The sequence below is a fragment of the Alosa pseudoharengus genome, unplaced genomic scaffold, assembly GCF_046254945.1.
Source record: "Alosa pseudoharengus isolate Yale_2024_CS ecotype anadromous, Long Island Sound unplaced genomic scaffold, YU_APseudo_1.1 YU_APseudo_1.1_scf_15, whole genome shotgun sequence".
Lineage (NCBI taxonomy): Eukaryota > Metazoa > Chordata > Actinopteri > Clupeiformes > Clupeidae > Alosa > Alosa pseudoharengus.
In genome coordinates, this window is record NW_027468620.1 from 20,711,550 (window position 1) to 20,724,189 (window position 12,640).

The following is a 12,640-nucleotide window of genomic DNA, read 5'->3' on the forward strand; positions in this document are numbered from 1 at the left end:
GGAGGATTCTACATGTGTGTATGAGTGTATCAGAGATAAAGCGTGTGTAGATGAGTGTGTGTGTGTGTGTGTGTGTGTGTGTGTGTGTGTGTGTGTGTGTGTGTGTGTGTGTGTGCCATGACTGACACACACTGAGTGAGGGACTGAGGAAGGATTGTACAGCCCTGGGTGTGTGTTATCCGATGGGGATTAGGACTCCTCCTCCTGCTGCTGCTGCTGGTGCTGCTGGTGCTGTCCTATCGGCCGGGTTTGGTCCCCTCCCTCCACACACACACACACACACACACACACACACACACACACAGCCAGGTTTGGTCCCCTCCCTCCCTCCCTCCCTGCTTGCCTGCCGGCCTGTCAGAGAGGCAAGGAGGCCCACAGCCAATCCATTTCACTGGAGATCAGCCACCGCGCTCAGCACCAGCAGGCGAATGGGAAATAGGGCTTTGTGGATGTGTGTGTGAGTGTGTGTGGTGTGTGTGTGTGTTCCCTAAATGCTTTCTACTGCTGCTACAGGCATAATGAAATGTTGAACTCCATGAAACATGTTGGGCTACTCAGAGAGTTTAATACCTGATACAAATTGACTTGCAATGTGGAATTCATATAACACATAAAATGTGTGTGAGTAAACAAGACATTATCAAAGGGATTTGTGAATAGTGAAGTCAATTTTAGTCCATGATAAGGGTCGAGAATATGATTTCACATTTCCCCTCCTAGTTTTAATACAGAGAACCTAAGAGAAAGCACCTCAGTAATCTACGTTTATGTATAGTATGTGGGCGCTTTGTGAGTGTGTGTGTGTGTGTGTGTGTGTGTGTGTGTGTGTGTGTGTGTGTGTGTGTGTGTGTGTGTATGAATGCATGCTTGTGTCGGTGTGTGTTCTCTGTGATGTTAAGGAGCCTCTCCATTCCTCCCCACAGGACGGCGGTGTTCATGGATACCCCTGCAGAACAACGGCTCCCCCACCCTCAGTGTTCTACCACCCACTGACACACACACACACACACACACACACACACACACACACACACACACACACACACACACACACAGAAAATGCTCCGTGGGGGGAACATCCCCCAGAAACCCACCCAGGGGCCTGCTGATGCCCCTGGGGCAGATGGGACCCTAATAAGCGTTAAACTGGGTGAGATGGGATTCTCCACGCCGCCTTCCATACAGACCCTCCCCGAGCCCACCGCTGAGCAGGAGCCCGACACCATGGGGGGTCACCCAGGGACACATGATGAGAGAGGGAGGAAAGGAATAAAATGATCAAGTGGAAAGAGAGGGAGAGAGAGAGAGAAAGAGAGAGAGGATGATTAAGAAAGTGTGTGTGTGTGTGTGTGTGTGTGTGTGTAAAGTGTAGCAAAAAATGTGACATCAGAATCAAAACAGAAAAGATGAAGAAAAGTGAAGTGAAACTATTCCAACACAAACAAATAAAATAGCAAGTAACAACACGCAGGCGCGTGCACAAACACACACACACACACACACACACACACACACACATACACATACGTACGTACGCACACACACATACAAAACAAACATACACACATGTACAAAAACAGATTGGCTGTCGTCTAATCTCCTGGCGTGGACCCGCTTGAACTTCCTCTTTGAAGCCCAAAACCCCAGCTAAGAAGATGAAGGGGAATCTATGTGGCGCCGGGAAAGTCGGCCTTTCAGCACGTCGAGCACAAAGGGCTGGTGGCGGCGGGAGAGCCATTCACGTGAGCCGCCGCTGTTCTAACTCATAACCCCCCACCACCCACCCAACCCAGCCCAGCCCAGAAGAAACAGACAAGTCACCATGGAACCAGAACCCCCACCACACACACTCACACTCACACAACAAACACACACACACACAACACACACACACACACACACACACACACACACACACCACACCCACACCACACACACACACAAAACAAACACACGCACACAACACACACACACACATATAAAACAACCACCACCACCACTGTCATCGACCAGCAGTAGGGGGGGCTACCTTGGCCCCAAGAATAATCCAGAACAATTCCTCCACACTGGGAGTCATTCAGTCTAATCTTGAGGACGATAGGGAATAAAATGACAAGCCCAGCTGGGGACGGAGGACAAGAATACCGCGGCCCTGGCAGGAGACGCCACGAAGATGCAGCCCATCATGAGGGTCGCTACGTGCTACCGTTGAGGCTCTCACAGTACACAACAAAACCTCCGCATCCGCACCGGTTGGGGGGAAAATCATTCTTGGAACAGCCTCAGACACCGTGAAACACGCTTGGACATACAGGTTTTATACTACAGGTATGATTAAAATATGTGTGTGGATGCTTCAAAATATGCAGTCCATACAACGTTTTTGGTAGACGGATTCAGTGAGTAAGTCCAGTAATTGACTGCAGGTTCCCTGCCCCCCCCCCCCCAACCCCTCCTTGATTTTTAAGTGTTAAACCAGCAGCTATTAACAAGCAGATGTGAGGTAGGAGAATATGTTTGAGTGATTAAAGAATCCTTTGCGGAGGGGGATGCTGACAACAACAATGGTTTTTAAAGTGACCAGTGGTCATTCACATTTACAAACAAACGGACCGCGGGACTATTGTGTTTAGCCCTCGAGCTGAAGAAGTGTGACGATGAAAGGGGACAACAGAAAACTAAACCAACACATGAACCCGCTCACACCAATACACTCCCACAAACACCACCCACACACACACAGGAGACCCCTCTGCTACCGCCACACACACACATACACACACACACACACATAGCAGTGAGCACATTAGCTCATGTAAGGCTGGAGAGACAGAGCGAGTGTGCAGAGAGGCTACCCCGGCCTCCCCCTCATTCCTCTCACACACACACACACACACACACACAGAAAAGGCCCTCTTTTCAGCTCTCCATTCAGTGGCCGCACAAAGCCACCCCACCGAGGCATTCTTCCCCCGGCTCTCCGCTCTCCAGCCCACCCCACCCATCTGCCCGCCCCGCTCCTCTCCCATCTGCTGGAGCTGGGCCCGGGGTGAGCAGTCTCTCTCTCTCTCTCTGTCTCTCTCTCTCTGTCCCATCAATCTCTCCCCCAGTTTCACCCATCTCACCCAGCCTCGCCCCACCTACCTCTCTTTATTACTATAGTTTTGCTCTAAAACAATCTCTTCTCTCCCTGTCTTTCTTTCCTCGTAAAGGGGTGTCTGTATGTACATGTGTGTGTGTGTGCAATGATGTACGTTTTGTCAATCGGGGTCTTTAACATTCTACAGGTTTTATTGGTGTAACCGTGCGAAGGTATTACATAATAGTTCCATAAAAGAGTCTTAAATGCATCTCTTTATCAGTCTCTTCTTTCCTCCTGCTTAAGGTTATGGTTGCACACTCTCTTTTTACTCCTGTTTGACAAACTCACTCTATCTCTCTCTTTCTCTCTGTCTGTCTCTAGGCCTGCGCTTCCTTCCTCGAACTTCCTGTGCTGTTTTTGGTCAGATTTACGGTAGTGACCAACAGGCAGGCGCTATTGGCAAAGCATTAAACATGTCTGCCATTAATACTGAGAACACTCTCCCTCCATCGATAAGAGCTTTAACACAGCCATCTCCTTCAGCAGGGCCTGTTCATCATGCCGCTCTCTGTCCCCGGACTCCTCGCACTCACTGCTGAGATTTTCATCTCTCCTTCTCTCAGATACACACACACAGACACACACACAGACACACACATGCGTACATGTCCCTCAATCTCATTTTCCCAGTCTCTGCCAGGGATTTAATGATGCTTGAATGCCACTGCTCCTGACTTCTCCCTTGCCTTTCCCCTCTTGCTGTTTTTAATAAAGGATATTTAAAAGCTGATCCCTCACTTCTATCAATCTCCATATGTCTCTTTGCCATTCATTCACTCACTCGCTCTCTCTTTCTCTCCCTCACCTTGTTTTTCTGCTCTGTCTCTCCAACTTTTCACCACTAGAACTTTTCTTTCTCTGTCTTTATCTGTGTGTGTGTGTGTGGTTGTGTGTGTGTGACCGTGTGTGTGTATGACCGTGTGTGTGTGCATGTGACCGTGTGTGACACATTGATTCTGCCGTCAGGTAGCTGTGCAGTGAGGGCGCTGGTGCCTCCAGCTGCCCCTCAGTCAGAACTGAAGACTGACACCTGAAACCCCATACAGAAACACAGATAGACAGACACACACACACACACACACACGCACACACACACACACACACACACACACACACACGCACACACACACACACACATACACACACACACACTCACACAAACAAACAAACATCCACCCAGACGCTCGGAACAGAGCAGCTGTTGCCACGTCAGGGATCTGAGCATCATAAACAGGTTTAAAATATTAACGAGGGCCACTTTGCCATGATGAATAATACAGAGCGGCATGAGAGGAGCACGCCTGCGATCCCTTTCTCCTCCTCGGCCCCCTCTCTGTGGTCCATCCCTCCGTCTCCCTGACCGCTCGTAAAAAAACTAATGCACTGCATTTGGCTCAGCAGTTGGCCTACGTCTGTGACCTCGCTTGCTTACTCTTTCTATTCCCCCTCTCTCTATCCCCCTCTCTGTCTCTCTTTCTGTCTCTCTCGTTTTGTCTCTTGATCCAGTCTGCTCCTCCTGTGTTGTCACAAACACAAGGAGTCTTCTCTGCTTACGTGTCCTGATTTGCACTGGCGTGTGTGTGTTCTCTCTCTCCCCCCCCCCCCCTCTCTGTCTTTCTCTCTGCTCCTCTCGCATAACTTGATCCCCCCTCTGTGTCACCGCCTCTCAATGGGGGACTCCTCCAACTCCTCCGCAGTCCTTCTGCTGCCAGCCAGTGCCACCCTACTCCCTCCGCACCCACCCACCCACCCAGCCCCCCCAGCCCCTTAGGGCTCGGAACGCCACCTGCGGATGTGTCATCCAGGCACACAGAGGGCTGTCTGGATAGGTTTAACTTTGCAGATGGGGGGCTGGGGTGGGGTGGTGGTGGGGTTTAGGTGTGGGTCAGGGTGCAGTGGCAGCGGGAGCTTTTTTTCCCACACTTAACGAAATGCGTCTCCACGCTCTGCGATTCAGCCGCCGTTCCCCACCCACCCCCTCCAAGGAAAATTCAATTTCCAGGCTCCCAGTCTCTTCCCTGGGAGAACCTGACATGTCACGCTCCCTAAAGCGGGATGAGAGAGGCGTGTGTGTGTATGTGTGTGTGTGTGGCAGGAGAGGGTAAGGCGCTCACCCCTTCTCTCCGTCTGTCATGAAAGCACCCAACCCCTCCCGTCCACCCCAATCCGTTCAGATCCAGACCGCTAGGCAAGGGCACTGGGTCAACTCGGCCTAATCCTCCTATGTCGCTCTGTGAGTCTGTGGCTTGAAACAGCAAACTTTGGTGTTTAGTTTGGAGATTTTCCGTGAGTCATCCTCGCCATTCTTCTCATTGCTGCCCTTCCTTGATCTCATGTCTGTGTTTATCTCTTGGACACACAAACATGGAAGCTAATGCAGTCTCTCTTGAAACCAAATAATACAGACCAGATAAACACACTCCACCAACACAAACATGAGGCGCACACACACACACACACACACACACACACACGCTCATAAACACAAACACACACACACACAAAGACACGCTAATTAACACACATATACACACACTCTCGCACACACACACACACACACACACGCACACAAACATGAAAACGGCAAAGAGTCTATCTTAACTGGGTGGGGGTCCCAGACGCCACTTGCAGTCTTGGTAATTAATGTACATGTCAACACTTAAAGACTAGCGCCATTGCAGGAAACTTGAGCTCAGCATATCCACAATACAAACAGGCAGCAGGAAAGGTGGAGGAGAGAGAGAAGAAGCTGGACGGAGAAGAAAGGGATAGTCATAACTAGCAGCTTCATGACAGACAAGATGACCAGGGTCATTGCCCCATATGGTGTCTGCAGTGAGAAACATCAATCTGGGTCGGGCCAAATCTGAATTCCAGACCCTCACTAGACCCGTGTGTCCTCTCCTGTGGTTGGACACTGGAGCAGGACTTTGGTATTTCTCACGGTTTATGGTTTTTTCCCCCCTTTCGTTTTTGCCTCTCTCAGCTCTCATTGCTGCTCTTGACTCTCATGTGAAGGATTTCAAAACAGTCTCTCTCTTAATAACCATAAGCAGCTTTGCTCTGATGGCTGCCCTGGGACTACACGAACCAGGAAAGGGAATAGGGTAGGGGAGGTGGAGGAGTAGCAGTATCTGTGGAGCCTGATATTGTGACCAGAGTTGCGGTACTAATCTCAGAACAACTGCTGGACTGACAAGTTAGGTGCGTTTCCTCGCCAAGGTAGGCCACTTGAACAATACAAGGCATTGTCTTTCCAGTCCACGTTTTTAAGCAGAAACGGTAATCCACTAAACCTTTCGATTGCTCCATTCGCTTCAATCTGTTTACGAAAGGAGAGAGAGAGAGAGATTGCAAAAGGCAGTGTGCCCAGTGCGCCAGACAACAGAAATGTCGACCCAAAAAGGAGGTGCTTAGCGTGACTGCCTGTGCCACAACAGACAATCAACAGACAACGATTGCCCAATCGGGTTACCTATGTATCAACAACGACCCAGTATGCAGGTAACCGTTAAAACATGTGGAGAGACTTCACACGTGATGCAAAGAACCGCCATCGCACACACAGCAATACTTGAACTATATTCATAAACACTTTACAACAACAGTCGAAGTTTCAACTGTGTGACAAGGAAAAGTCATATGCGGTCTGCTGTAACTTTACGTAAACAAATTAAGGTCAAAATCCAGTGCGCAACAGGCAACACCAGTCCCCAGGCTCACACGCGACTGATGTTTTGCGGCTCTTATAAAAGCAAATTTGATGTTTTTTTTCTTCTTTTTTGCGTCTAGAAGCCACACACGAAATAAAAAAATGTAATTACTCCATGCGAGGGGGAGGGGGTGGGGTTGTGGTGGGGTGACTGACGGAACAAGACAGCACATTTTCTCTCAGATGAGGAATAGCCTAATACAACTAGTCAAACAGGAGAAATTCAACAAAACTGCAATTCCAATGACAGGGCATTATGCCCATTTTATTCCTGATTTTAATTCAAATTACTCGGATGATTTAACCTAGGATTAAATAGGCTGCATATTAAATTAACTATCCAGAGAAGTTTGATCCATTTACCGTGCGCCGTTTAATATGTTGTAAGAGTTCATTAAACAGCCTGTTTTAATCGGAGTGCGCATTCATGCGACACATCACTGATATGAGATGACACAATTAATTGTAAGCCTTGTGTGAAAACATGACCAAAACACTCTACAGGCCTGGCTATCGGATGACTATTTGTGTATATTTAAAGAAAACAAAACCGTAACTTTTGAACTGCCATTAGCCTACTTCAGAAAAGATAACCTCACAAAGTAATTCCCAAAATCAGAATAACCATAAATACACCTTCATGCCAACGTCAATAAAACATTTCTATACTGGCAAGTTACCAAGGCGATTATCTGTCATCTGTGAAATGCACAGCCTTTTGACCATACCAGTTTCTAATCAAACCTTAAGGCATTCAGATCTAATCTAAAAGGTGAGGGTTGGAGAGACACCCCTGCTAAACGAGCCTCTTATCAAACGACTTATCTGTCTGAATGAGGAGTGCGCCCGAGTGCTTTCGGGTAGGGCGACGGACAGGCGACTGTGAGTCTGATAAATATGTTTAATCTAAACAGCTAAACGAACATAAAATGGACTACAGAAACGAAACAATTCGGATACTTCACCATCGCACTGGCTAAAAGCAACGCAGAATAAGATATAATATGGTTAGGTCGGCTTACATAGCCTACTATTGTTGGAATTCATAATTCTAACTGTTAGTCACAACTTCTGCGAATTGCGTGTCCTTACCTGTGTCGGAAATCAGAGTTCCACATATTACGATAAGGACCAGCAGACGAATGGGACCCGAGCAGCGCTGTATCCGCACAGAGAACATCTTCTCCCGGTAGAGCCACTGCTGAATGTTCCCAGGCGTTCTCCGGCAACTCTGCCTTGCTTTTCCACTCCTCTCCTTCGTAAGCGATGTCAGATACGCAAAATTCTAATGTTTCACTTTTGGAAATATTGACCTGGATAACTGCACGTTAAGTAGGCTGTCTTCAATAAGTCCACTGACATGCGTTGACGGCCAGTTTAGATTGAGTTAATTTTACTAAGCACAGAGTTACTTTTAGAACAAGTTCACATAGATGCACACATTTGGCAAAATGCAAGATATAACTTGGAAAAATATAGAGAAGAAAACACAAAATCACAAAAAACTCTTCCCTCCGAAATAGAACGCGCAATAGCCGTATGGTGTGGTGTCCGTGGTAAGAGAAGTCGAGGAAAGTTAGATTTGCCACAACTCCAGGATAATCTGATTCCGGGGATTAAATATTCCAGGTTGAAATGCAAACAACGACAAGGCAATTCCTATCAGAACACCCAATAACTTTGTGATTAAAGACAAATGCTGCTGCATTCACAGCGCTACAACTCCCAACTGTTATCTCCGTTCCCTCATCGTTCTGGTGCTGGCTTTGCTACAGTCGCTGAATGTCCAAGGTGTAAACACGGACACGGATATGAGCCCTGGATCGAAACGCCAGCCTCCCTACCAACCAATCGCTTGGCATCACCCAACAGCCATCGAAAGCGCATGCAGTAGTGTGAGGAGATAGAACTGAAGGGAACAGCGATATCTGAGACACACAAAACCCGGAACCGGACTTCTATGGATTAAACAAATCAGGACGCGTGTGGTGAATGAGTCAGTGTTGCTTGTTCGATGAATGGTTTATTGTTTGAGATAAATTCAGATAACTGATTTTATGTTGTTTATTTTTAGAGCTAACGCCCTTGGTAGAAGAATGGGGTATTGTAAGACTGTCCATTATTTTTGCGTTTTCCACTGTAAAATTGGACATTTTGGCCTTTCTGTCACCATATGCCAGCCTGCCAGACTTTTTTTTTGAGCTATTGTTTTTCTGGTGTATTTCGGGAGCATAAATATACTTTTGTGATTTGAGCATGGAGGTCCTTATGGTTCCAGTCCGACATACTGATTCAGACTAGCCTACTGTAAAAAAAAAAACCTGAGCCTGAATGCTTCGCCATACGGACTAGTGCGTCGCCACAGGAGGGCGCCATTACCTCTACCTCTCCTGAAGCCTCCGGGGGCCAATTATTTAAAAAATACAAAGATGACTATCCTCCACAGCGGTGAGTGACATGAAATTACGATACTGACGATTAAAAGGCATGGGTGGAAGAGTGTGTTTATTGAAACAGAAATAGAATAGTCTACGATGCCGCTATTTGGAACATTCTGTTTGGCACTTTCGACACACAGGTTGGGTCTGATGACCCAACACCCACCACAACTTTGTTCCAACAATACATAAATGCCCTGTTACTTGTTGACCAATGCAAATGGAAGGTTTGACCATGCCATACTGTGGTATCATCATGTCTGCAACCACCACACATATCCCCTGATGGATCACAGATATGTCTGTGGCGAAATGGGCTTATTTGAGTAATCTGCTTTGCGATTACAGGTCTGAAAGATAATGTGTGTGTCATGTCAAACGCACAGAGAGACGCACATTACCCGAATTCTGACAGGCAAAGCCGTCTTCCTCCATGACAAGATAATAACATGGCTCGTAGTGTTTTTGCACCAAGCCTTACATTGTGTGGTGGCAGCACAGCAACCACACTGGGGTGTGTGTGTGTGTGTGTGTGTGTCCTCACTGCAGTCCGAGGTGTGCATTAAGCACTGCCCTTGCCTTACGATGGCTAGTCAGACCATGTGGGACCATCATGCATTCCATCTCCTTAATGTCTCTCTTGCCACACTAAGGACATTAAACGGCAAGCGAGATCGATTTCAATGAAGGCCAAAAAGACCTAACAATGTTTGTTAGGCTTTAGGCTCAGCCTCTGGGCAGACACACTGCTGTTACAGGGAGCCACTTTTAGCACTACATATAAAATAGCACCAGCTAGAAATAATTAAAGAAAAATACATTTAGATAATGAACTTCTTCTCTTGTCAATTTTTGATTAATGGTGAGAAACACAGCTCTCCAAAGAGTAGGCTATACAGCGGGCGGCTAAAGGTAGAGCCTGTTGCTACTTATTCTCAATTGTCTGCCTACTAGATATAGATCAGCAATGTTAGACATTAGAGAAGAGAAGTGTTTTTTTCTCACACGCTGAAAATGAGTACTGGCACTGCAGCACTTCCCATAGACATCCTCGACACGGTATGTGTTTGTGTTACTCTTATGCATTCTTGTCAATTACACTGTTGTCAACTTCATATTTTCCCTGACCCCCACCCTCACACACACACACACACACACACACACAAAATTCACAATTACATAACCAACTAGATGTTACCGCAGGGAAACGTGAATTGATTTTTAAAGCCTTGGACCTCCAGCTGTTCTGAGAGAGAAAACATTTAGAACACCATTTAGATCAAATAAATAAAAAAAATAAAAAACAGAAAATGCTGCAAACATTTAATTGTAATGAGGGAAGAATTTGGTTTAACTTGGTAACAAGTCAGCTGGAAAAATGTCACAGACTGCCATCATAGACTATTGTTGTAGCAAGCCTGTGGCATCTGTTCCAAACCAGTGCCTAAAAAAATGAAACACAGCAGGACTCCGACTGAGATGACAGACTTACCTCAGGTGGATCTCCTGACTAATTGCCAGGCAGATGACTGTGGTGATAAGACGCTGCAAGTGACGCTCATTGGGGAAAAAAATCAACATAGACTGCAGAAGACAGATGGAAAGAGAGGAACAGTAATTGTATGTGGGGCCTTTGCGGGCAAAACGAGATAAACCTAATAATAAAGAGTGCTGCAATCCATACACACAGTGAATACAGCAAGCCAATGAGGAGCCAAGAGCTATTATCAAACCTAATAATTGAGAGAGCCTTAATATCTCCTCCACAGCAATGGCATCAATTTGGCCTTTTGTTTCTAGCATTTGAAAGGCTTTAGATTTACCTTCAAAACCAAACGGAGAAGAGAACCTATTAATAGGACATGCGAGCTGAAAGTCGCTGAAGAGATAATTGAATATTATTTTCAGGAATTATAACATTGACCCATCCAGCATACTAATTATTCCTTGTCGACTGAACGTGTGGATGTTTTAATAGATTTCACTAGAAACAAATACAGTAAATGGGCAATCCCCAAACACTTTCATGGAGCTTGGAGGGGTGTCATTTTCTTAGTTTGACCTAAAAGACTCGTAAAACAGTTGTTGGTTTGGTCTGAGGCAATTATTTGTGAGTATGCAGTACGCAGTACTCCCTGTATGTTTAAGAATCCTGTATTTTGTCAGGGCAAGAGTTTTAACGACTGAAGCATGTGTACATTAGCTAGTGTAAGGTGGGAGAAATGGTCGTGTGAGTTTGTGAGTGAGTGAAAATGTGTTACTAAAGTTGGCTGGGAGATTCTGTTGTGTGGTCCTTCGTATCTTTTTGATAGAGAAAGGGAGCTTGACCTCACCAATAATCTGTCTCAAGGGAGGAGGTGGTCTTTAGTAAGGATATGCATTTGGTTCAGATGTACCCATGGCTCAGGAGGAGCCTGTAGAATTGTGACCTTAGCTCATCGCCTGTCGAGGGGTGAGGATTTTGGCATGCGGAAGCCTTTAGCATCTCATAAAACTGATGGTAAATCCTGTTGGTGTGTGCCAACTCGAGAGTTTGTCCTTGCTTCTAAGGTTATGGCCACTGGAGTGTATGTATGTGTTTGTGTGTGCATTTATTTGTGTGTATGTCTGTGTGGGCCCTTATGTATGTGTCCTGTGCTGGTTCACCTGTTCTGGTGAACTCTAATCCTCGAACACACCTGGGTGCCTGTGCCACAGGGCTTTTAGGAGATTGCATCTGCTGCACTTTTACTCTGATTGTTGCCCCAGAAACTCTGCTGTCCCTCTGCTTGGGGCGAGGGTGGGGGGTTGTGGTGTTAAAATCCACATTAAATAATACAACTCAAAAGAAGTCCGCACACCATGGATGTATACTGCAGATGATGGCTTTAATGCACTCCGGAGCATTGGTGAAGCAATTAAGTGAAAGCAAAGTAAGCAGTGAGCAGTGAGCAAAGTGAGCTAACATCCTCTGGCTGTTGTCCAGCCTTTATACCCCTTCAAGTCATCCCAGACAAAACCCACTATGTTTGCAGATAACTGACCAAGTAATATATGGTACTTCACCTTTGCCCTCTCATCCTGTTTTTCCTACATTGTTTAGGATGTACCACTCTTTAGGTTTTGCTTACATTTCCTGGCGCCAACCTTATTTATGACCCTTCCTGCCAGGTCTGCTCTTTCCCTTAAACCAGTCTTCCTTTCCACACTGAACATACTACAGACTTCAGTTTCACAAAACAATGATATTACACAGAATAAAGATACTACATAAAAGATATATAAACTAAAGGATATATTTCAATAAGGATATATTTCAATAAAGGCCACGACATTCCCCCCTTTGAGCATGAAGTGCTCACTTATGCA

At 46.3% G+C, this 12,640-nt stretch overlaps 1 protein-coding gene across 1 annotated transcript in view; it reads right to left on the reverse strand.

Moving 5' to 3' along the window:
* Positions 1 to 8,733, reverse strand: part of unc5b (unc-5 netrin receptor B) — a 57,286-nt gene extending 48,553 nt beyond the window's left edge. The window contains exon 1 of the mRNA XM_076285842.1: positions 7,947 to 8,733. Within this exon, the coding sequence (XP_076141957.1) occupies positions 7,947 to 8,034 (88 nt within the window). The 5' untranslated portion in view covers positions 8,035 to 8,733. The remainder of the gene's footprint in view (positions 1 to 7,946) is intronic.
* Between the last annotated feature and the right edge of the window lie 3,907 nt (positions 8,734 to 12,640).